Here is a 25,475-nt window from a genome sequence, read left to right as displayed (position 1 = left end):
GCTACCGCGAGGTCATTTGAGAACTACCTCTAGGGCGGGGTCATCACCGGAAGTGACTGCTAACATTCCCTGCAATGTCCCGCCCTCCAATTGCGCTACCAGTAGGCGACGGGCCTCCTTGCTTCCTGTCCCCGGAGCCGTAGTCCGCAACCCCTCTTACTCCTCTCCCATTGGCTGCTAGAGGGACGCGCTGTGATTTCCTATTGGTCGCGTCTGCTCTCTGGCGCCAAGCCTCCTCCCTCCAGGTACAGTCTGGTCTCTGGGTGCTGGATAGGTTACAGGCTGAGAGGGCGTCTGCCCACTGGACCAGTGAGCAGCGTGGAGAGTGAGGGCGGCGGCTGCGTGGTAAGGCAGGGCGGGACTTCGCGTGGCTATTGGCCAGGGCGGGTAGAGGCTGGGGATACGATTGGTTGGGGAGAAGGGACCGTGGTGGGGTTCGAGCTGCGCGGCCTCAGCAGCTGCGGGAGACGGAAGTGGTGAGAGCGCGGCTTTGGAGGGTCGGGCGGACGCCGCCTGGGTGAGTCACTGTACCCCGTGCACTGCCAGCCTGAGAACCACAACGACCAAGTCCTGCCCGGCCCTCGCCGGCTCTCTTGAGTCCCGCCCTCTGTCATTTGGGGCTCCGCCTCCGAGTCCTTAGCCCCGCCCCTAAAACCTGGGCACCTGGATCTCCTGCCTGCTTAGCCGGTCCTCCCCCACCCCCCACCCCAAGACCGGAGTCCCTAACTGTGAAAACCCTGGGCCTCCTAGGCCTGGTCCTTGTCTCTCCCTTCCTCTCTCTGTTTCTCAGGCTGCGTGCCAATGAGCCGTGAGGCAGCACCTCCGGCTGGCCGCTTGCGGGCTCCCCCGTGAGGGAGGGAAGGTTGGTAGGATCACAATGGAGGCTTTAATCGCCGTAGCCTCCTGTAGGGCTCTGCTGCACACCCCTCGAGCATACCAAACATGAAGGAGTGTCAGTGAAACTCAGACCTGGCTCCCTAAGTGGGCCTAGGAGGCCTTAACTTGAAATCCTTGTTAATTCGACCCATTTGACAGATGTTGACTCCCAGGCCGTTCTGGCCTATTTCTGCTCCTGTTGTGTGGCCTCCTCCCTCTAACCTTCACCTACTTGGTCTCAAGTATGCTCAGCAGGACCGGGCCAGCCCTGCTGCTGTTTTATCACAGGTTGTGGTCCTCTCCCTCTTGTCCTCTGCTCTGGACTCTGCCCCCAGTCAGGTCAGGTGGGTGCTACTCCTAGACTCAGAGACTGGCCGAACAGCCCCGTGGATTCATGCCCCTACCAGGGCCAAAAGTGAGTCCCATTTGGGCAGTCTTTGTCTCTTCAGAGTTAGCATTTCTTCTCTTTGGTAAAGAGCAGGGTTTGGAGTGCTCTACTTCTGGGTGTGGGAATCAGAACGCTTGAGTTCTGCTGAGTAAGCTTGGATGATACTCACCCCTACTCAGGAACGTTTGTGGTGGAATTCTCACCGGGCAGGATCACTTGTTGCTTCTTCCATTGCCTGACTGGTGTGGTGACTTATTGAGAGACTGGATCCTCTGTGATGGAGGAAAAGGAGTTACAGAGAAGTTTAAGGGTAGTCCCAGTGACATTTGTTGATTCTCTGGTGATGTTAATGACGGGTGCACTTTCCTCTTGTGTTCTGTCTCCTTTAGTGACGAGCAGGCAGCCAGGACCCTCGCCAAGGTAGAATGGTGAGTAACTAACTCCCTTTCCCTCATACCAGCGTCTTAATCCTCCAGTCTGTCACAGTGAGACTGCCACACCTCTCGTGACCCTGGTGCTCCTGGGTACTCTGTTCACTTCCCAAACAGGCTCATTCTCCCTGATACTTTTTTTTTTTTTTTTTTTGGATGGGTGGTGGTGTTTTGAGGCAGGTTCTTGCTGTACAGTCTTGGTTAGTCTGGTACTAGAGATGCATAGCCCATGCCAGCCTTGAACCTGTGGCACTTCTTCTTTCTGCCTCCATCTCCTGAGTGTTAGGATTGCAGGCGAATGCAGTGCGGGGCCTTGCAAGGACTCTCTCACTGAGTCATGTGTCTAGCTTATGGTTTCTTAGGATTGAAAAAATTCAGGCACTGTATAGCACTGGACTCAGCAACTTGTAGTTTTTCTTGGTGTTAGACCGTTCCTGTTCTATACTAACAAACTGCTCTATCTCCTCTTACTTGGATCCCTGGTTAAATCTACCCATATTCTGGTTTAAGAAAACAAGTCTTTCTTATCTAAGATTCCCGAACTTCAGGTCATGGTAGCACAGGCTTTTAATCATATCAGTTGGGGACAGAGACAGGTGATTCTCAGTGAGGTCAGCTAAGTAAGTCTATGTAGTGAGTTCCAGAAAAGACTCCTTGGTGTTTGTCGGTTTGTTTTTTAAAAAATCAGATCCCTGAACTTGTGGTGAGTTTCATGAATATATTGTTGGTGCTGTCCCTGGAGTGATTCCACCCAAATTGTAGGCCTTTCCCAGCTCCCAGGTGTTGCTCTATTAAGCCACTGCAGCTGGCAGCTGACTGAATATCTACCCGGACAGCATTCTGAAGGTGTCCTGAATATCAGTGGGTCACCTGGGCCCTAGTGTGAGAGCTAGGGCTGCAGCAGTAAGATGAGGAAGGCATGCCTGAAGCCCTTTCCAGACAAGACCCATCCTTTGCAACTCTTCAGTTCCTTTCAGGGGTCACAGGTTAATGAATTCAGTCAATGGGTGGATTCCGTCTTTTCCTGGAGCCGTGGTTCTGATTGTGTTGTGTGCATTAGCCCAGGCTCTTTTCAGAGAGCCTGCTACTGAACCTGCTCCCTCGGACTGCTAGCTCATCCCCTTTGCCGTCTTGGTGGTGCACTGAGAACGCTGTGCACCTCACGGGGGAGTCTCCTTGCATCTTAGCACCACCACTTAGGAGAACTGCAGTTTCTCTCTAAGCTTACTGTCTCACCAGTGAAACAGGATCGAGCTTCCGAGCTTTATTCTCAGAGTTAGGGTAGCAGTTTGACACTGCTGGCCATTAGTGTAAGTACTTAATTAGAAATTCATTCCAAGTCCCCCAAACAAAAGCCCTGGTTTGTGAAAGTTACCAGGTACAGGAAGTGTAAAAGTGCTAGTAAGCTTTCTGTTACTTTTGGAAACACTAAGCCCTTATCATTCACCACTTTTTCCTTGGCGCCCTACCAACGCCATTCATTGCTCTGCTCCTGGGTTCTGAGTGTTGTTGTCATCGTTGTTGTTGTTTTCTATAGCTTCAGTGGCCCATAATCCCAGTTCTTAGACTAAGAAGTTCTTCCAAAGGATTTTCTTTATCGTGATCAGTGGGTGTGAATCAAGGGAGAGCTGGAACTAGGGGGGGGGGGGGGGCTTGGGAGGATGGGGAAACAAAACATTCCAAGGGTTTCCCTTACAGAGGTGTGGAATGTCCACGAAGATAACGCCAGACTATATTCTTTTTAAGAGGACAAAAGGAGTTTAGTGAAAGCAGGGAGGCAGATGACTCGAGCGAGTTGGGCAATAGTTTCGGATGGAAAGAAGGAAGGCTTGGGGCTGTGAAGAACAAGGGGAGAGCTCCATCTTGGGATCTGCAGCAAGCATAGAGAGTGCTCTGGGAGAAGGGAAGAGGGTGTGGGAAATGTGTGACAAGCAGGGTGTAGGGTAGCACACCTGGAAAGATGAGAAATGAAAAGGTGTGGGCGGACTTGCTTCTCCTTGCTGAGCAGCCCTGGGGCGGTCCCTCGTCCCACTCTAGAATGTCCCTAGAGTTCCCTGGAGGGTGGTGGTGGTGGTGGTGGTTGACTCCCTCGCTGCCCAGGTTGCGGGGCGGGAGGAGCCAGAGCGGCAGGCGGGGCCCGGGCTCGGGAGCCTCTCTGCCTCTGCCTCCGCCTTCGCCTCCACCTCCCTGGCGGCGTCCTGAGCGCTCCTGTCGCTGGGCTCCCCTCCCTTCCTCGCTCTTGCCGGAGGGCGGAGCCGGGCCCGCTCCATTGTGGAGAGGAGGGGAGAGGCGCGCGGGAGCAGAGGCTGGGTCCTGGCGCCAGGGCGCTCGCTTGTGGCCGCGGCTGCATCAGGCGGGCCCCCGCAGCCGGGATGCAGCGGGCGCCCGGGGCTGGCGGGCAGCGCAGCGGCTCCGGGGACATGTGCGCTGGTCCAGACAGCCCGCGACCATGAGCCTGACCGCCCGCGTCTCCTGCTCCATGCTTAGCTGCTTCGTAAGTGCCAGGCCTGTCCTGCCAGCGCCTGGGGCGGGGGTGGGGGGAGCCCCAACGCATGCTGTACCCATAACCCGCCCAAAGACCCCGACACGACCTCAAACCTTAGGGACAGGGAAAATGGGTTAGCTCTTTCTCTGACTTGTTTCAAGAAAGCGGGTACTGGGGATGAAAATTCTGTGATTCTTTCTGCCTCTGCAGCCACTGCCCTTGACTGCAGATTTCCAGGCCCCGCCCTGCAGGGGTACATCCCATTACCTCCTCTCCGTCTTGGTCCCACCCGCCACATCCTTGCTTGGGGATGTAGGATGTGCTTGGTAGGCTATGTGGGATGTTACGGAGCTCAACTGAACGAGCAGCTTAGATGGTTGTGAGCTGTCTCTAGGTCTTCAGTCCCCTCCCCCTCACATGCTCCATCGTTCACCTGACATACCAGTCTTTTCTCCTTGACTGTCCGCCAGACAGTCTCATTTCTCCATCTTCCCTGCCTCTCTGCAGGGTTCTGTATCTCTGAATCATCCCCAGTCTTCCCCTCCTCCTCCCCCTGGCTAATGCTCCTTCCCAGCTTCCCCCATCTGTCCTCTCAGATGTCGTGCCCCCCCCCCCCACCCCGAGGTGTCTGCCAGGCCTCCTCTCTCCCCTGGCTGTCCTTGGGTCTCCTGCTTCCTCCCTGAGCGTGGATTCCCTCTTTTCTTCTCCCTTGGTGTTTGGGAGCATAGTGACTTCAGTAGCTCTGGGTATTCCTTAGGAATTCCCCTCAGATCGGCAGGCGGGGCGGGTTGCTTGGCAGGTAGTGGGGGCTTGTCAGCGTCAGAGCCCAATGGGAAGATCATTTGGAGCTCAGCTCCAAAACACTGTCTTCCTTTTTGAAGGCATTCACAAAGGCCCTCTAGAGGCATGGGACTGAATCCCCCCAACCTCCTTCTCTTTGTCTCCACCCACCAGGTTGGTGCTTGAGTGGCTGGAGGGCCTGGTTTCCTTTCTCTCTAGCCATGCCTCAGCTGGCTCCTGGGCCTCAGGTGCCTCTCCCAGCCCTGCTCTTGTCCTATTCTGGTAGGAGGCTTTCTTAGTCCCTCCCTTCCTCGTGGTTTTTGCAATTTTGGTCCAAAGGAGAAGTCTCTTTAAACGGTAGATTCTCAGTTCCTCCTTGGCTTAGCTCCCTTTTCCCTGAGTACCACTTTATTTCAAGCTTCCTCCAGCCAGGCCAGGTCTCCTTTCCCTCCTCAAGGAGCCAGAACCCTTAAACAAAGGAAGGGGTCTGTAGGTTTGTTGGTCGAGGAGCAAAGTGAATGAACCTCAGGAGCCAGGTGGGGTGAAACTCAAGGTTATGACCTCCCTGCAGGGTGAGGAGGGCCCCCCCAGCCTGGAGTACATCCAAGCCAAGGATCTGTTCCCCCCCAAGGAACTGGTGAAGGAGGAGGAGAATCTTCAGGTAAGGAACAGGAGGCTCCTGGTGGGAGCGGCTTCCTGCCCAGTTTGTGTTCCAGACTTAAATCTTTAGAGGGTGGGACCAGAGCCCTGGCTTCCTCCTCCTGGGCCTCTGCAGGGGGTGGGCTCCTGTATTTGTCAGTCTGTGTGTTATTGGAGCCTTCGGCCTTAGGGAAGGGGAGAGGCAGGTTTCCTGGACAGCAGATGACCAGTGTCCTAACTTGACTCTACTGCGGCATCTCCCTTTTCTTCAGGGGCTGCTATAGAACAGGGCTGAAGAGAAAAACAAGGGAGAGGCTGGATTATGGGCTGAGGGTCTCTCTGACCTTTCCAGGTACCCTTCACGGTGCTGCAGGGTGAGGGAGTGGAGTTTCTGGGCCGGGCAGCTGATGCCCTCATTGCCATCTCCAACTACCGGCTGCATATCAAGTTCAAAGACTCTGTCATCAACGTAAGTCCTCATCTTGTTTTCCTCACACCAAAATCAGAGTCCCCATCTACTTCAAAGTGGTATTGTTGCATTGCTTTACCAGATTATGTCTTCAAAAGTAGTTGGGATTTCCTTCCCATTGGCCTTGCTGTTTCTTATCTCATTCCTCTATGTACAGGTTTATCTGTCTCTCAAGGCAGGGTTTCTCTGTGTAGCCTTGGCTGTTCTGGAACTCGTTCTGTAGACCAGGCTAACCTTGAGCCCTCTACTTGCCTCTGTCTCCTCAGTGCTGGGATTAAAGGTGTGCGTCACCACTGCCTAGCTTCTTTATTCTTATTTTATGTTTATGTCTTAGTGTCCATCTGTCTGTCTATATATCATGTACATGTCTAGACCTGAGGAGACCAGATGACTAAACTGGAGCTACAAGAGGTTGGGAACAACTGTGGGTACTAGGAACTAAACCTAGATCCTCTGCAAGAGTAGCAAGTGCTCTTAACCCTTGAGCTACACTGGCATTATCTATTAGAAGAGCATAGACTTTGGAGCCGTTCAGGTGTGGCCCCTTTTCTTGCACTGTCACTCTGTCACCTTGGACAAATGACGATGTCCTCCTTATGGAATTAAATCACCTGCCTTCAGGGTTCTTAACAGTATTACCTGGTGACATGTGGGCAGCACCCATCATGGTCCCCTGGCTCTAGCAGACCCTCAGCAGATGCCGACTTACTTCCTTTTACTGGTGTGTCACCTTCCAGTTTGGGGACACCTGGGCCTCTCTGTGCTGTTCCACTGCAGGTGCCCCTCCGGATGATTGACAGTGTGGAAAGCCGTGATATGTTTCAGCTGCACATTGCCTGCAAGGACTCCAAAGTGGTGAGGTGAGCACAGTGGGCCTCGTTCATGTTCTCTGACCTCGTCTTGTGCAGACCTCTCTGCTCCAGAGTTCCCATGGAGTAAGAGGATCAGTTCCACTCTCTGTTCCCCGCTGGAGGAAAAGGGGACAACCCACTTCCCTGTTCTTAGTCAGAAGGTCAGTTAGCAAATTGACCCGTTGTTCTGTCTTGACTTGAAATAAAATGAGGATGGAGCCATTGTGAGGATTGCTTGAGGTAATGAGGACGAGCACTGAGTGAGTGTCGGGCACAGCGCTCTCACTTAAGTAATGTGAGTTTATTGAGTAGTCTGTACCACACAGTTTAGGTACTGCAGATACATCCAAGAACTCACAGATAAAAATTCCTGCCTTAAGGAGCCTATATTCCAGTGTGGAGTCTCTTAACAATAAGTAAGTGAAATTCTTTAAATGATAAGTGTAAAATTAAAAGTAAAATCAAGAAAAGTCTTTGCAGCTTCTAGCTTTAAATAGCTGACCCATGAACACTGTGTAGATAAAGGGTGATTCGAGTTGGGATCTGAGGAAGGTGACTGAGCAGGTATCTGAGGGAAAGGTATGCTGAAGGGCAAGGTGGTGCAAAGGTTCTGAAGTGGGTGTGGCCTGCATATCAGAAGTGGGTGCCTGCGAGTCAGAAGAACAGCAAGTGCTCCCTCGGCTGGAGGAGTACATCCGGGTGATGGGAGTGGGGTCGCAGGGACCAGCTTGGCATTGACTTTGAGGGACCTGAGAAATCTTTGGAGGGTTTTGAGCACAGCAGTGATGTGATGTGGTTAATGCTTTATGGGCCCATGCTGGCTGTCACCTTGGAACCAAGTAGAAGAAAGTGGGGACAAAAGCCAAGGCTGAGGCTGAGCAGCTGGTTAGGAAGCTGCTGTAGTTAACTCAGGTGAGAGGCCATGGTGCCCTGCCTAGGGTTGGTCCAGATTCAGGGTGATGTTGCTATAAATCAGCTGTGAGAGGGAAGGGACTGGGAGGATCAGGGAGTACTTAGAAGGATGTTCAGGTGAGAGCCTGCTGTGTGCTGAGGCAGACTGTTATCACAGTCTCTGTTATCCCTTTGCTCCTTTCCTTTGTGAAAACTAAAGTCAAGGCACTTAGGAGTCAAGAGAGGAGAGACCATGGAGTAAGCTAGAAAGGCTTCAAGGAAGAGGTAGGGCTGAAACTGTCTTTAAAACATCAGTAGGGTGTGGCTGGAGGTGGCACTGGCTGGTAGGGTGGCTATAAGAATTGTCACAAGAGACAACTCTTAGGTGCCAGTACCAGTGTCCCCTTCTCTCCCCCCAGAGTCACTTTCTTACCTCCTGCTTTGCAGCTTCCTTTCTTTCAAAGCCTTTTTGAGGCTGTGTTTTTGACTCTTAACCCCATGGCCTGTCTACCCCTTGCCTCATCCAAGCCCGTGGCTTCTTGCCTGGCAGGTGCCACTTCTCTACTTTCAAGCAGTGCCAAGAGTGGCTCTCAAGGCTAAGCCGGGCCACAGCAAGACCTGCCAAGCCCGAGGATCTCTTTGCCTTTGCCTACCATGCCTGGTGCCTGGGGCTGACCGAGGAGGATCAGCATACCCACCTGTGTCAGCCAGGTGAGGCCAGGCTGCTTCTTGGGGACTTTGCCTGTTAGCCCATGGTTCTGGTCCTCCTCTACCCTGGGTGTTGGTGGTATGGGAAGCTGACAGGCTGGGAACTGTGTTGCAGGAGAGCACATCCGATGTCGACAGGAGGCAGAGCTCGCAAGGATGGGTTTTGACCTGCAGAATGTCTGGAGAGTCTCGCATATCAACAGCAATTACAAGTGAGGGTGCAGGGCCTGGGTGTAAAACATAGTCCATACTCAGACTTTATGTTTGAATGCAATGCAGCATGTCTAGCTTCTGGGTTCATGAGGGAGGAGGGCTCAAATTGTCCCTTTTGTCTCAAGCCATCTCCTAGGATCGTTATTCCATATTGAGATCAGGACACCCTCCCCCATCTTTTCTCAGGCTGTGCCCTAGTTACCCCCAGAAGCTGCTGGTTCCTGTGTGGATCACAGATAAAGAGCTGGAGAATGTGGCTTCTTTCCGCTCTTGGAAACGCATCCCTGTTGTGGTGTACAGGTGAGGCAGAGTGGATGGGAAGTGGGCAGTCAGTGGAGAGGGATGGCGCCTTATAGGGAAGTGACAGGAATTATTCCAAAATAACTTCAGGGCCAGAGAGATGGTTCACTGCTTAAGAGCACTTGCTGTGCCGGACGATGGTGGCGCATGCCTGTAATCCCAGCACTCTGGGAGGCAGAGGCAGGCAGATTTCTGAGTTCGAGGCCAGCCTGGTAAGACATAGGTGGTGCTAGTGCCCCCAGCCAGTGAGTTTCAGAACAGCCAGGCCTATGCAGAGAAACCCTGTCTCAAAAAAAAATAAAATAAAAATAAATACAAAAAAACAAACAAACAAAAAAAAGGACCACTTGTTGCTTTTGCAGAGGACCTGGGTTCAGTTCCTGGCACCCACAGCAGGTCACAACCATCTATAATGCCAGGAGATCTGACACTCCTTTGTGGCATCCAGGGGCACACATGTGGTACACATATATATGTCTATGCAAAACACTGATACACATAAAAACTAATAATGATAGTAGAACCTTAGGCACAAGCTCAGATTTTTACTCCCAAAGATTTTTATTCCCCAGATAGTTTTAGTGAAATTGTTTTGGTTTTTTTTTTTGTCTGTTGTTTTTTGGGGGTGGGGGATGGGTGTGAAATACTGCATTTACTAAGAGGTTGGCAAGCTGGCCTGAAGACCAAATCAGGTCTATACCCTCTTGTATGGAGTAAAGATCTCGCTAGGCCTTTCTATTAGCCATTCTCTTCCCTCTAGGGTGCTGGAGTTACAGGTGTGTGTCACCTTATTCTCTTAGGGCTATTTATTAATACATGGCAGAGATCGGTTGTGACTTACAAAGCTAGAAATTTGGGTTGTTTTCTTTTAGTGGAAAGTTGACCAATTCCTATGTAAGAATGTAAGTAAATAAGCCAAGTGTGGTGGTACACACTCTCAGTCCCAGCACTCTGGAGCCAGAGGCAGGGGCATCTCTGTGAATTTGAGGCTAGGCTGTTCTACCTAGTGTGCTCCGGGCCAGCCAGAGCAACTCAGTTGCTACACAAACTGAGACAGGTTAGTATGGTTTACACTCTTGACTCGGGCTAGTCTTGGTGAGTATTGGGACAGGTACTGTGCAGATCTGATGAGTCAAGGTCACAGTGGGAATACAGGAGCCATTTCAAGAAGAAATGTGTGTGATAGCACTTTGTAAACTATAAAGTGCTCTAGAGATGTTAAGGCCTTGGGTTGCTATTTTTATGACCTGGATATGCTGGTAGCCCTTGTTGGCTCTGGAGACCTTGTTCTGGCCCCATGAGGTCTCTGCAGTAGCTTCTGGAGGCTTGGAATGTCAAGGGCATTATGGTTTCTTCTGTTTTGTCAGACACCTGCGCAATGGGGCTGCCATTGCCCGCTGCAGCCAGCCTGAGATCAGCTGGTGGGGCTGGCGCAATGCTGATGATGAATACCTCGTCACCTCCATTGCCAAAGCCTGCGCCTTAGACCCAGGGACAAGGGCCAGTGGGGGCTCCCTCAGCACTGGGACTAATGATGCCAGTGAGGCATGTGACACGGATTTCGGTAAGACGTGGGTAGTGCTAGTACCCCCAGTGATATGCTCCTCCTATCCTCACTGGCTTCTAGGAAGTCCCCAGTGAAACCACGGGAAAAGAAGACAAAAGAGCGTGGGCACCTGCCTTTTGGGAGGTGGAAGTCTGGGTTCCCCAAGCCTAGGCCACCTCAGAGCGGATGGCTGGCCCTGAGACTTCTTTCTGCTCTGTATTTAGATTCCTCTCTGACTGCGTGCTCTGGGGTGGAGAGCACAGCAGCCCCGCAGAAACTGCTGATCCTGGATGCACGATCCTACACAGCAGCGGTGGCTAACCGGGCCAAGGGTGGAGGCTGTGAATGTGAAGGTACTGGGATTACTTAGTGTCTGCGGCCACTCGGGGTTCTGGGGCAGCTTGAGAATTTGAAAAGAGCCAAATAAACCTGCTTAGATCCAGGGTTCTGCCACTTACGAGCCATGGTCATTAAGTATAAGTTCCCTCCTAAATTTTATTTTCTCACCTGTAAGATGAGGATTAGTCACACCTTGAAAGGCTGTCAGAGTAGGGAGCTCTCAGAGAAGATCCTTGGCCCAGAGCAGCTTCTATGTTTTGAGCTTTCTGCTGTTATCCCTAGTGCTGCTGCCATGGACGGTACAGGTACTGCTTGAGTAGTGGGAGTAGTGGCTCCGAGTATCCAGAGGTGAATGGGCGATTTGGATTCTGTGTTGCTATCCTGGAATGTTCTGTCCTGCCAGGGAAACTCTCTTGTCCACTGGGATTCTTCTTGTCCTGAGTGGCTGTATCCAGGACATGTTTGTATGCTCCCCTTCCCTCTCCGCTCTGCAGAATACTATCCCAACTGTGAGGTCGTGTTTATGGGAATGGCCAACATCCATGCCATCCGGAATAGCTTCCAGTACCTCCGGGCCGTGTGTAGCCAGATGCCAGATCCCAGCAAGTAGGTGTTCTCTTTGACAGCCCACGCCTTCCACTGCCGTGCCTTAGCCAGTACTGCACACCCATAGAGGATTTGAAGGGGAGATGGGAAGATTGAGGACTTCGGTGTCTGAGCACTGCAGTGCACCATGTCCCAGAACACTTCCACTCCTTGAGTGACACTTTAGTGTGGTCATAGGCCATTAGATTATTTTTTTCTAGATCATTGTCCTACCAAAGAGAATAGAGAAATGGGAGAAACGTGGCTAAGTAAGCATGTGATGCTTCCCTTCCCAGTTCCTCTTTTGATTCTAGGAAGCTCTTACCTCTCTGTGTCTCATTTCCCTACCTTTTTGCCAAATATTTCTTGGCAGAAAGGTCATGCATGAGTTAAATTCTTGGCTTCAGCCCTCACCAGGGCTTTTGTCGCATAGAGCTGACTGGGGGGGCAGAGACGTGTGGTAGCCTCAGAACCCTCAGTGATTCCGTTTCCTTCTGTTCTCGCACAGCTGGTTGTCGGCGCTGGAGAGTACCAAATGGCTGCAGCACTTGTCAGTCATGCTAAAAGCAGCTGTGTTGGTAGCCAATACAGTAGATCGGGAAGGCCGACCTGTGCTGGTGCACTGTTCTGATGGCTGGGACCGTACACCACAGATTGTAGCCCTGGCCAAAATACTACTGGATCCATATTACAGGACTCTGGAGGTACTAAGAAGGGATTAGTTGTAAAGAACAACAGAAATGAGGGAAGAGGGATGGTATCAGGCTCTCTGGGAGTGCCTGGGGAATGTTTCAGTGAGGACATGGTACCTTTTGATCCTCTCCCAGGGTTAGACTTCTTTACAGCTGCCAGCCCCACCTTTGGACTTTCTCCTGGAAAGCTGGGCCCAAACCTTTCCAGCTGCTTTGTGTTTAGACTGATTTTTTTTTTTTAAACAGGGCTTCCAAGTGTTAGTGGAGTCTGATTGGTTGGATTTTGGGCACAAGTTTGGAGATCGCTGTGGCCATCAAGAAAATGCAGAGGACCAGAATGAACAGTGTCCTGTGTTCCTCCAGTGGCTTGATTCTGTGCATCAGCTGCTTAAGCAGTTCCCTTGCCTGTTTGAGTTCAACGAAGCATTTCTGGTAAGTCCTAGAGCCTGTGGCCAGGCTTGGAGAGCGGTGTCCTGAAGGCCTCAGGTTCACGCTTGTCTGGGCTTCCTAGGTAAAACTGGTGCAGCACACATACTCCTGTCTCTACGGCACATTCCTGGCCAACAACCCCTGCGAGCGAGAGAAGCGCAACATCTATAAACGGACATGCTCTGTGTGGGCACTCCTGCGAGCTGGCAACAAGAACTTTCATAACTTCCTCTACACACCTGGTTCAGACATGGTAAGGCTGAGCCCTTTTCCTGCTGGAAATCCTATAGGGAGAGGAGGCGAGTGAGGGGAAGAATGTCTAGCCAAATGCTTAAGGAAAGAAATGAACCAAGGGCTCCCCTAAAATAATACCATCTGGCTGCTTCCCTAGGTCCTGCATCCTGTGTGTCATGTCCGGGCCCTGCACCTCTGGACAGCTGTTTATCTGCCTGCGTCATCTCCGTGTACCCTTGGAGAGGAGAATATGGATCTTTACCTTTCCCCAGTGGCTCAGAGCCAAGAGTTTTCTGGTCGCTCTCTGGACAGGTGAGAATAAAACCCTTGTTTTCCCCCTCTCTGCAAGGAAAGCAATAATTGCTTCCTACTCCACTTCACCTGAAAGTTATTTACTTGTTTATTTACATTTATTTATTGGTGTATGTGGTATGTGTGCGCTTGCATGCTTGCACAGGCCACAGCATACATGTAGAGCTCAGGAAAAGTTCCAGGAGTTGGTTCTCTCTTTCCACCCAGTGTGAGTTTTGGGGATTGAACTCTGGTCCTTAGGCTTGGTGGCAAGCACCTTTTCCACTGAGCCATCTCACTGGCCCATGTTCTGTTTTAGTGAGCTTTTTAGAAACAATTTCTTGGGGTTGGAGAGATGGCTCAGCGGTTAAGAGCACTAACTGCTCTTCCAAAGGTTCTGAGTTCAAATCCCAGCAACCACATGGTGGTTCACAACCATCCCCGTAATAAGATCTGACGCCCTCTTCTGGTGATATCTGAAGACAGCTACAGTGTACTCACATATAACAATAAATAAATCTTAAAAAAAATAAAATAAAAAAGAAACAATTTCTTGAGTCACTTAAGGTAGAAGCTAGTCCCAGGGCTAGACTGGAATGCTCTGTTTTCAAGGTTTCACCAAGTTGTTTCACCATCTTTGGTGCTGCTGTCATCTGATGTGACACACTGGAGCAAAGGAAGGGAGAATTGTAGAGAAAGGGCTATTCCCAATGTCTGTGGGATGCTGGGGATGTTCACGCAGCATAGGAAATCATTCTCAGCATCCACCTTGGCTCTATCCGGCAGTAACCTCTAGAAGCACTTCACTCTCAAAGAAGCAGTTCCCAGCAGGAGATAGACTTCTATCAGTAAAAGGCCAAATCTAAAGTAGGCCGTCAAGTGCTCTTCTGGCTGAATATTTGAGGGAAGAGACTTGGTAACTTGAATTACACTAATAATCTGTGTTACTTTTTTTTTCTTTTAAATAAAGTCAGGCATTAAAAAAGAAAATGAGCCGGGCAGCATGCCTTTAATCCCAGCACTCTGGGAGGCAGAGGCAGGCGGATTTCTGAGTTTGAGGCCAGCCTGGTCTACATCGTGAGTTCCAGGACAGCCAGGGCTATACAGAGAAAAATCCAAATCCAAAAAAAAAAAAGACAAGGATAAAAAAAAAAAAAAAAAGAAAATGAAATCTTCCTCCTGGATCTTTTCCTCACAGATGTATACTGTTAACACTGGTAGGTGTGGATCCAGATGCTTGTCTCTTTAGAAGCATCACGAGTCCCTCAAGCCCTCAGGTGCATGTCTCCTGGCTTTCTCGGTGATGATGATGCAGCCCCTCCTGCCTTTATGGCACCATTGTTTTTAAAAACAACTCCCCAGTGTTTTGTATGCTGTTCTGCAAGTTCACAGTTTGTGTCAGGCTGTCTTCCCATGACAACACATATAAAGATACCTTGTTGTTTTTATTTCCTTCTTGTTATTTTTGTAATGCCACAAATCAAACTTCTTGTGTATAAGGCAAATGTCCTGCATCAGTCCATCCCTAGCACTTCTTCACTGTTTCTTACGGCTGCAGTGTAGACAGCGGGTAAGGGTCATGTGGGTTCCTCTCTGCCTACTTTGATCTTTCAAGATCGATGCAGGGCATATTTTAGCATCTGTATGTGAGTAAGTTATGGTAAAACATCCATACTGTTTGCTTTCTAAGCCAATTTAAGTGCACACTTCCACTTGGGGCTGTAGAATGTATGCTATTATTTTGTGCTTGCATTTCTGCCAGAATTTTTAATTTCTGGAGACAAAAGTGCTCCGTTCAAAGGATGTGTATATTTTATTTGAGACAGTCTTACTATGTCACTGTTCGGTGTGACTAACCTTAAACTCATGAGCCTTCTGAATCAGTCTTCTAAATACTGCAATTACAGGCATGCTCCAAAATTCATATAGTGCAAATTTTGATTATTAGTTTTTGAAGTTAAAGTAAAATCTACTGACTGAATATTATAAAGTATAACAAAGAACTCATCCATCTGAAAATTTTGATTTTAGACTCTTTTGAGCCAAGGCTATTATTGTGGAGTAGATTTCTGTGGTTTTCCTTTTCTACAAACTATAAACAATTGCTTAAAGAATCATTTGGGGCTGATTTATATAGGAAATTTTTGAAAGAACCAGTATAAGAACCGTGGCTGTTTCTATGTCCCAGAAGGGGTTTTGTTTTGAGACAGGGTCTTCTGTGTAGCTGACACTAGCCCAGGACTCCTGATGCTTTTGCTTTAGTCTCCCAAGTGTCAGGATTACAGGTATATGCCCTAAGAAGCATTTGTGCAAATATTTAAGTGTATAAATAAATGCTTGGAATAAAGGGAATTATGAGTGTATTAAAGGTTTTATGAGAGAAAGGACTAAAGAAGCAGATATATGAAAGGTAGTATTGAAGAAAACAAAACAAACAAAAATAACTCTGGAGTTAGTCGAGGGTGAGAAGGACATTATTTTTGTTGTTTTGAGGGCCTCACTATGTATTCCTGGCTGGCTTGGGACTCACAGGTCTACCTGCCTCTGCCTTGTCTTCTCAACTTTCCCTTGGCCACTGACGGCATGAATATTCTGGGTTTTAAACTTTAAGACGTGTGAGTCTGTCTTTGACTCTGAAGAGACTTTGGATAGTCTGCATACTGTACTTTTATTCAGATTAAAGTCAAAGCACATCAAAAGGGAATAGAAAGAAATAAGTTATTGCAGGCTGTAGGAAATATGTTGCAGAGCTATACTGCAGAGCTTTTTTTTTTTTTCTTTTTTTCTTTTTTTGGATTTGGTTTTTCAAGACAGGGTTTCTCTGTATAGCCCTGGCTGTCCTGGAACTCACTCAGTAGACCAGGCTGGCCTCGAACTCAGAAATCCGCCAGCCTCTGCCTCCCAGAGTGCTGGGATTACAGGCGTGCGCCACCACCGCTCGGCTTGAGGTTTTTTTGTTTTTTGTTTTTTGTTTTTTGTTTTTTTAAGATTCATTTTTATTTTATGTGTATGGATATTTTGCCTACATGTTTATGTCTATGTGTCACATATGTGCCTGGTGCTAAAGGCAGTCAGAAGAAGGTAGCAAATCCCCTAGAATTGAAGTAAGCTACCATGTAGGTGCTGGGACCCAAACTGAAGCCTTTTGTAACAGTAGCAAGTGTTCATAACCACTGGATCATTGCTATAACTGAATTTAGATTCAGTTGTCAGTATTAAGATAGCATAGGAAGTGATTAAGACTTACTAGTAATGGAAATCTGGAGAATTTACCACTGAGTTAGGTAGAGGCATAGGGAATAGCTACCTCTGCTAGTGTGTAATTTATAAAAGATTCCTGGAAAAGAGGAATATATTCAGAAGTACAGTAGAAACATTTTCAGTAGACTCAGGTTGGTTGAAAGTTGAAGAAGACTAAAAGTGCAGAATGAAGAAGATCCAAAGTCTCTTCAGAGGCAAAGACAGGCTCACACATCTTAAAGTTTAGACTCCAGAATACTCATACCATCAGTAGCCAAGGAGAACTTGAGAAGACAAGCCAGTTTGGAGAGAAAGAAGAGATACGGGGAGAGTGGGATTAAGTATCACTTAATAGCTTAGAGGTGAGGCGTATTACAAGGTAGCCCAAATGGAGAAGATTGGATTTAGAGGAGTTGCTGATGGAAAGACTTTTGTTTGTTTGTTTTTTCGAGACAGGGTTTCTCTGTATAGTCCTGGCTGTCCTGGAACTCACTCTGTAGACCAGGCTGGCCTCCAACTCAGAAATCCGCCTGCCTCTGCCTCCCAAGTGTTGGGATTAAAGCCACCACTGCCCGGCTTGATGGAAAGACTTTAAATGTTTCTTTAACAACTGGCTTGACTTCTTTGGTTATTCCTTTTTATCCTCCTGTCTTCTGATAAAAGTCCAACAAATGGTTTTATAGCCAGTTCAAGGTCAGTGCTTTCTATGTAGCCTTCCCTGGCCAGGTGGGCTGGCTTAGCCCACTTCTTCTAAAGTCCTCCAGCATTATTGTCTCTTCCATCCTTATTGGTTAAGCCTTTGGTGCATATAGGAATCAGCTATGAAGGTTGATATACTGTTACTATTTAAATTTCAAAGGGTGCATGGAAGTCACACTCTTTTATATAGTTTTAAGTTTCTGTAATAAAAAGATAAAGCAAGAGAAGACAAAATCAGTTGTAACTTTTTAAAAGTATGCAGGGTTGGACCGGGGTGTAGGTCAGTCAGTGCTGATCATATGCACAAGACTGGGTTTAATCACCAACTCTGCCAAGAAAAAAATGGTGGGCAGAGGGATTGTGTTACTTAGGCCTTCCTCTTAGCCATTCTCAGGTAGTAGGTTTTGGGTGGACCTTGGAAGTAAGGTCTGTTGTGTGCCAACTGTTGAGCTCTACTGACCTGGTCTGTTCAGTTGGTGCCCTGCTAGTGCAAACCTGACATTGTCTTAACACTTATTTCTTCATTTCTTGTCTCACTGTCCTGCTTCTGTGTTGGGTGTTGAGTATTCAAATGAGAGGTCAGACCTCAAGGCACTGTAGGAGAGGGAGAGAAACAAGTAAATAATAAGCTAATAGCACCATACTTTGATAGGGATTGTTTGTTCAACTCTTACTATGGCTTTAAGATGTAGGTACGTGAACTTTTCTTCCACAAATTAGGAAATTGAGACTTAGAGAAGTTAATTTGGAAAGTTCCAAAGCTGAGATTTCCGCCCTGGCTATGAGCTAGATCTCTAGTTCCTGTAAAATACCAAATGCAGACACTTGTGCCTTGTGCTTATAATCCTGGCTCTGGGGAGGCAAAGGCAGGAGATCTTGAGGCTTGCTGGCCAGCCAGTCTAGCCAAGTTGGCAAGTTTCTGGTTCAATGAGAGATCTTGTTTCAAATGAGTTGGAAAGTGACTGAGGCAAACTCCCGGTATTAACACATGCACACGTGTTCACCTGCACACACACAAAATTGATCACAAAAGTAAAAGCAAATATAAAAATATTATATATACTATAATAAGTAACAAAAGTGGGGGCTGGAGAGATGACTCATCAGTTAAGAGCACTATCTGCTCTTCAAAAGGTCCTGAGTTCAATTCCCAGCAACCACATGGTGGCTCGCAACCATCGGTAATAAGATCTGTTGCCCTCTTCTGGTGTGTCTGAAGATGGCAACAGTGTACTCACGTATATAAAATAAGTAAATCTTAAAAAAAAAAAGAAAACGAAAAAGAAGAAGTACTTAGAGTAAGCTATATGACAAGTTGGCGTGTGGAGGATTTCCTGAGCACCGAGTAAAGCAACTGGGAAGAACCCAGTGGAGTGTCTCTTAGTTCCTGGACAGTTCCCTAGGTTTTCATTGCTCTAAAGATTGTGTACTGCAGCGAAAATCAGGACAACCATCCATGAAAATGCTTGTTACCCATTTGATGAATAGGAGTGCTTCCTAAGTTCTTTGATATCTACTAGAAGTTTCCATGGGGTTCTGAGAGTTGGAGGGACACACTGCTACTAAGTCTGAAACAATGTATATTGAGAAGTCATACCTTCTTGATGAGTTTGTGACTGATAAGTTTCTGGTTAGCTGCCTAAATTCTGAAGCCTTCTGGTATCTCTATAAGGTATAACATTAGCATCTGTAGAGGTGATAACAAAATACCTGAGAGGTTAAATAATGCATTTTCTGATAGTTAATCACTATGAAGGCCAATGTCTTTTAGCTCTAAAACCTGTCGTCTTTGACTGTGACAGAAAGTGGTCTGAAGTTCAGGTGTGGCACTGGCTACAGTAGTGGATTCAGAATCCTCAGTAGGCTTAGGGGTGTAGCTTAGTTATAGAGCATGTATTTTGTATATACAAGACCCAAATTCAGTATTTAGCACAGATTTTACATAGGGTGGTGCATCGGCATAGAGGGTACCTGCAACGATCCAAGTGTTGGAGATGGGCCTGGGAGATTTTATAGGTCAACAGCTTACAGGGACTGGGGGCCGATAAGCATTCTGGAAGATGAGTATGTCTTATGCTTTGTGCAGAGTAGACTCCCAGTGAACTTCATTTATTTGTAATAATAGAAATCTTGTTGACATCAATTTTGATACTGTTCTGATGACCTAAATGTGTCTCTTGGAAATTACTCCCTTTTCCTGACCTGGAGGCTTTCTGTCTGTCATTCCAGGTTACCTAAAACCAGATCCATGGATGATCTTCTCTCTGCCTGTGATACAAGCAGCCCCCTCACTCGTACTTCCAGTGACCCTAACCTGAATAACCACTGTCAGGAGGTCAGAGGCAGCCTGGAGCCCTGGCACAGCAGTCCTGAAGGAGCAGAGGCAGTCATTGTAGAATCTGGCATTGGAAGCCCACAGCTGACTGTGGGAGACATGGGCCTTCCTCCTCCTCTGCCCAGTAGCCAGAAAGACTACTTGAGCAATAAACCTTTCAAGGGTCACAAAAGTTGCTCTCTTAGTTATAAGTTGCTTAATACTTCTGTGTCCGGGGAAATGAAGAGCAACACCTCTGAGATCAAAGTCCTGGAAGAAACTGAAGCACTGGTCCCAGACCCTCCAGCCCAAGAGGAGCGGGGTAGGACTTCTGATGGCTTAGGGAAGCTACCTGAACGGTTTCCAGAAAAGGAAGCTGTTGGCTCACTCTCCAATGTCTCCAGCAAGTGTGTTGGAGTCTGTGATTTTCCTGAGCCTCCCCAGGATCCCCTTACAGATACTCCGGAACAGCCTCATCTAGACTCCATGCAGGCCATGCCCACAAGGTGTACTCCAGATCACAGTCAGGGCAGCCTTTACAACCCACCAACTGTGGCCAGCCAAACTCCTTCAGAGCCAAATCCTGACCTCCTCAGCCACGATCCCCCTGGGTCTGCAGCAAGTATCTCCCACCAGGAACAGCCCCGCTCTGTGCCGGATGTGATCTCTAAGAAGGAAGATACTGGTAAGAGAGGAAGTAAGAATGGGCAGCTGTTGGAAAATCCTCGCTTTGGGAAAACACCATTAGAGTTGGCCCGGAAGCCAATTTCTCAGAGCCAGATCAGTGAGTTCTCATTTTTAGGGTCAAACTGGGACAGCTTCCAAGGGATGATGACTTCATTCCCAAGTGGAGAGACCACTCCTCGGCGACTGCTTGCTTATGGCTGTTGTAGCAAGAGGCCGAGCAATAAGCACGTTCGAGCTGCAGGGCCCTGCTTTGGGGGCCAGTGGGCTCAGAGAGAAGGGATGAAATCACCCGTCTGTTCTAGTCATTCCAATGGACACTGTACAGGCCCAGGAGGAAAGAACAACCGGATGTGGTTTTCCAGTCATCCAAAGCAAGTCTCCAGCACAAAGCCTTCTCTTCTGAGCTGCTCTTCTCCAGTGCCTCCTCTCTACCTGGATGATGATGGACTCCCCTTTCCCACGGATGTGATCCAGCATAGGTTACGGCAGATCGAAGCAGGGTACAAGCAAGAGGTAGAACAGCTACGTCGACAGGTTCGGGAGCTTCAGATGAGGCTAGACATTCGCCACTGCTGTGCCCCTCCAGCAGAACCCCCCATGGACTATGAGGATGACTTTGTAAGTATTCACCGACTCCCACCTGTCCTTTAGCACTTGTTGGGTACTTTCTGTGTGCCACTGAGTTAGGCACTCCCATCACGACGAAAGACAGTAAACACAGTGATTTTTCTGGGTGTTAGGATCAGGCAGGCAAGGAAGGCTCTCCTGAGAAGACAATGCTTCAGCTGAGTGCTGAAGAATGTGATATTTAGCCAGATAGACAGAAGGAAATAACATTTTCAGAAGAATGGAATAGGTGCTCCAGTGACATCGCTCAACAAAGGGGTGGGGTGTGAGTGTGTATACATTTTGTGCTGGGATTGTAAGGGAGACAGGTAGTATAAATGAGAGGTAACCTGGAGAGATGATGGAGGATCAGCTTGAGTACTTTTTTTTTTTTTTTTTTTTTGGTTTTTTGAGACAGGGTTTCTCTGTGTAGCCCTGGCTGTCCTGGAACTCACTCTGTAGACCAGGCTGGCCTCAAACACAGAAATCCGCCTGCCTTTGCCTCACTCTGTAGACCAGGCTGGCCTCAAACACAGAAATCCGCCTGCCTTTGCCTCCCGAGTGCTGGGATTACAGGTGTGCGCTACCACGCCTGGCTCTTGAGTACCTTTTGATGAGTCAAGTGAAACCCAGATTAGGTGGCTGACTAGGACTTTTTATTTATTTGAGACAGGCTTTCTCTATGCTTCCTGTCCTATAACTCTCTGTGTAGACCAGGCTGGTCTCAATCTCACAGAGATCTGCATGCCTCTGCCTCCCAAGTGTTGGGTTTAAAGGCATGTTTCCCTATTCCTGGCTGGGTTGGGACGTTTTAAAACAATCCAGGTGAGGGATAATGAGGACCATCGATCGAGGCTTTACTGTCCTAGCGGTTTCAGAGTCTGGCATTGTAATCCTCAGGGAGCTTCTAGGGCCATTGTGCCCCTTGCTGTCTGCATGGGTACTTTCCTTCCATCCGTTCAGATGCTCTCAGTGCAGATAGAACAGACAGGACTGACAGCTTCGTACTAGTCAGGTAATGCTTTACATACTCAACCAACTTTTATAATGGCCAGATGGTAAGCATTTTTAGGTTGTGTGGGCTGGACTGCCTATAAGATGACTATTATGTGGCTGTTGTGATACAAAAGCAGCCATAGAGAGTATATAAGTGAATGACTCTGGCCATGTTCCAGTAAACCTTGATTTAGGAAAACGGTAGATTTGGCTTCTGGGCCATAGTTTGCCAACACTTATGTAGGATGTAACAAGAAATACAGTGAATGGCAAGTAATGAGGGCAGTAATGTGGGTGTCTTTGCCTACACTGCAGACATGTTTAAAGGAGTCAGATGGCAGTGACACGGAAGACTTTGGCTCTGATCACAGTGAAGACTGTCTTTCAGAAGCAAGCTGGGAACCCGTTGATAAGAAGGAGACTGAGGTATGTACGTGTAGGCAGATGTATAGTGGGGACTTCATGCAAGCCAGTGGATTATATTTCTCAGAGACGAATAACGTACTGTGGCCCGAACTCTCCCTGCAGATAAATACCATCCTTGTAGACAAGTAGTGACCAATCATAAAATCCATCCGTGTCGTTTTCCTTTGGGCTACTTTCCAGATTGCAGTGTTATTCTTCTCCTCTTTGGACATGGACCTAGACTTTTCCTTTGTGCCTTCTAGGTGACTCGCTGGGTTCCAGACCATATGGCATCACACTGCTATAACTGTGACTGTGAATTCTGGTTGGCCAAACGAAGACATCATTGCAGGTAAGACAAGTTTTTTGTTTTGCTGCATCTCGTGGCTACTCATAATATAGGGTTCTTGTATAGAGCCAAATTAATTTGAAAATGGAAACATCTTAGTAGTAAGTATTTTTGTTTACATCCAACACTTATTTATTTATGGATACCCTTTTAGACTATTATTCATTCTCAAAACATGGATATTTCTGACGAGCTCTTCCCTCTCTGTACTTTGGCAGAAACTGTGGGAACGTATTTTGTGCTGGATGCTGCCACCTTAAGCTGCCCATTCCTGATCAGCAACTCTATGACCCAGTTCTCGTCTGTAACTCATGTTACGAACACATTCAAGTATCTCGTGCCAGGGAACTTATGAGCCAACATCTGAAGAAACCCATTGCTACAGCTTCCAGTTGAATGCCAGAGGAGATGATCTGTCCATTTTTAGCAGGTTTGAAGGGAGGATCTGCTTCAGGTGTAGTCTGGAAGGTTCCTTGGTATGGCTCATGAACACAGAGCTCAAAGATACCGTCTTGAGAAATCCTCCTTGGTACCATGTGACTGGAGCAGAGGAATTTGAATTTGGCAGGAGATTTTTCTACGGGAGAGACCTTCACTTTGGGTTAATGGTCCTGATCCAGACCCAGAGTCTGGGAGCTTCACCCTGAGTTGGTGACTCCAGCTTCTATCTCCTGGAGGTCCCAAGATGATGATTCATAAATACTGCCTGGTGCACAGTGCCCAAACAGCAATAGAAAGGCATACTCATGACCAAACGCCAGGTGATAGTGAGACCCATCTCTCCTCTACCATGAGAAGAGCAGATCATAGTATACAAGATAGGATTCCTATCCTATTTGAGTTGAGCTCTCTTCTGTACCTCTGTGCTCTGTGTCTGTGCATGAAGGCTCAGTCTTTAGAGGCACTCCCTCTAGTTGATTAGCACTGTCTTCTGTGGAGTTTGGTTCAAAGACTGGTTTGGCAAATGGAGGTTTGGATGCATTTTTCACCTGGCTCATTGGCTAGCATCAGTGAAGATTCAGTTTCAGAGGGACGGTTTTGAGGATTAAGACACTTGGAAACAGAAAAACTCTGGTGATGTGCTGAGTCTTGTGAGAATCAGTTATTCTGAGCCGTGAAGGCAGTTGTCACTACTGCACAGTGGGTGCTCTTGAGGTACGCACTGTGAAGGATGAGAAGGGAAGAGCAAGATTATCCTTGGGAAATTCTGCTGATCGTGCCCTGCCCTTTGCACCTGACTCTTCCCAGTTGTCCTGGTGCTAACATGGGAGCTACACCTTGATCTTCTCCTGGCATGAAAATAAAGGATTTTGTTGTCCCACTGCCCATGTCCCCACGTTGTCTTTCCCTTGGCCGCTGCCTCCTCTGGGTCACACTGCTTCTTATCCTGAACACTTGACACCTTGAGGGTAGAATATAGCATTTGGTTTTTACCTCCTAGCATATGCTACTTGGTATGTGAGGGTTTCAGTACAAATGCTGCTGTCTATTTCTGTGCACTTAACAATGGAACCCAAACAGAAGGAAGAAAGCCTTGATACCAAAATTGGGAGTGAGGATGTGTCCATTTGGACCAAACACTTTATTTTGTTTTATTTAGATTTTGTTTTTCATCTTACTATGTACCAGTGGCACTTAACCAAAAGATACAGTAATATAGCCATGTACTGTGGTTGGGACAGATACCGTCTCCTTGGCTTATAGGACTTCCTAGCTACATTTTTCTTAATGCATTAACGTAATGCTCATTCACTCTGTGTTAAAACTGCAGCTTTTGTCTTTCTCATCTGCTGTTGTCATGTTGCTTTCTAGAAAACATTTTTTTTTCCATTCCAATCTAACCAGAATCTGCATTTAGAATAGGAATTATTTCTCCTGACCTTTTCTTCAGTTCTACAGTGAAGCATCTGTGCTCCTTTTATACTTGCCATGGATGTAACCTAAAAAGTTTTGGCATATTTAGGTCAGCCTAGCACATTTTTCTTTTTTATTTGAATGGAGCTGAATAATGGAGATCTTTGTGTCTGGGAAATTCCTAAGATCAATGAAAGGGTGACAAACTATTTGTCTCTAATACATAAAATTATTTTAAGCATTTTCTCAATCATTAAATGTTACTGCCAGTCACGAGTGGCTTTTTAATTACTAGTTTTCATTGCACTTCACTCTGTTTTCAGGGGGATCGGGGACATTCCGGGAGACTGTATCTGTCTACTTTGTGTGACTGTTTTGAGGGACTGTCCCATCAGTGAACAGATTGCATGGCCTTGGAGAGACTCTGGGCTTCTGGCTCAGATGTGTGCATCCTTTCAGAGCTGTTGTGGGTGTAAGTGACATGATGTGGCCAAAAATCCAAATTGTGCAGTTGCGTTGTGATAAACATGCAATGTGCTGTAAAAACTCAATACAGTTCAAATAAAATCTCTATATTAGTGCTGCTTTGTTGGGTCTTTTTAATTCTTACTAGTATTGGGATTGAATCTAGCTTAATGGATAAAACATTCCGCCACTGGACTAGATTACTAGCCTTGTACTCGAGTACTCGGAAGCTAGAAGCAGGATTAAGGCAAATTTGAGGCCCAGGCTGGGCTTTATAGCAAAACCAAAACAAACTAGTATTCATTGGCAGTCCCTCTTGTATTTTGGGTTTGTTGAGTCCCCTTTCAAGTGAGAATCGTTTCTCTTTATCTGGGAGATCATAGCTGGTCAGTAGCACATACCTATCTTCTCTTTATTCCCTTCTGCCAGGTACCGCGGGTCTCATCTAATAAAGGTGTGACTATGTATACATACAAGATGAATGAGTTCATGTTCTCCGGTTACTGTACCAGCCCCCAGCCCCCGGCCATTTTTATTTGAAGAGAGCAGCAGTTCGACTGTTAGGGAAGACTGAGTGGGTTCCTCTGTTCTCAGGAACCATTAGCTGTATATCGCCTGAGCGCACTCTGCGTTCTGGATCCCGGCTGGCTGCCCTGCCCTGCCCTGCCCCGCCAGAGCCCCTCAGAGTTTGCCGAGGTAACCCGGCCGGCTGG

The 25,475-nt window shown here is 47.8% G+C and overlaps 1 protein-coding gene across 6 annotated transcripts; it reads left to right on the top strand.

Moving 5' to 3' along the window:
• The first annotated feature begins 261 nt into the window (after positions 1–261).
• Mtmr4 (myotubularin related protein 4) lies at positions 262–24,878 on the top strand. Of its 6 annotated transcripts, none has more exons than XM_052194964.1 (19): positions 262–345; positions 1,654–1,692; positions 5,532–5,621; positions 5,952–6,068; positions 6,846–6,928; positions 8,361–8,521; positions 8,634–8,730; positions 8,918–9,031; positions 10,399–10,595; positions 10,802–10,930; positions 11,411–11,522; positions 12,010–12,205; positions 12,440–12,625; positions 12,705–12,875; positions 13,014–13,168; positions 19,316–20,705; positions 22,005–22,115; positions 22,358–22,446; positions 22,662–24,878. In XM_052194964.1, the coding sequence occupies exons 2-19, from the start codon at positions 1,690–1,692 to the stop codon at positions 22,837–22,839; spliced, it is 3,579 nt and encodes a 1,192-aa protein (XP_052050924.1). In that variant the 5' UTR covers positions 262–345; positions 1,654–1,689; the 3' UTR covers positions 22,840–24,878. The 6 variants fall into 6 exon arrangements, with proteins under 6 accessions (XP_052050924.1, XP_052050923.1, XP_052050926.1 ...); XM_052194963.1 differs by lacking the exon at positions 262–345 and adding an exon at positions 414–517; XM_052194966.1 differs by lacking the exon at positions 262–345 and adding an exon at positions 732–1,291.
• Positions 24,879–25,475: the final 597 nt, after the last annotated feature.

The sequence above is a fragment of the Apodemus sylvaticus genome, chromosome 10 (genome assembly GCF_947179515.1).
Source record: "Apodemus sylvaticus chromosome 10, mApoSyl1.1, whole genome shotgun sequence".
NCBI lineage: Eukaryota > Metazoa > Chordata > Mammalia > Rodentia > Muridae > Apodemus > Apodemus sylvaticus.
This window is presented reverse-complemented; position numbering and strand designations above follow the sequence as displayed.

What these genes read in the sequence shown, in the direction of transcription:
- Mtmr4 (XM_052194962.1), top strand. Translation starts at nt 4,145, where the DNA reads ATGAGCCTGACCGCCCGCGTCTCCTGCTCCATGCTTAGCTGCTTC. An exon ending in GCTCCATGCTTAGCTGCTTC is followed by an intron (nt 4,190 to 5,531) that starts GTAAGTGCCAGG and finishes ACCTCCCTGCAG; the next exon opens with GGTGAGGAGGGCCCCCCCAG. An exon ending in CATATCAACAGCAATTACAA is followed by an intron (nt 8,731 to 8,917) that starts GTGAGGGTGCAG and finishes ATCTTTTCTCAG; the next exon opens with GCTGTGCCCTAGTTACCCCC.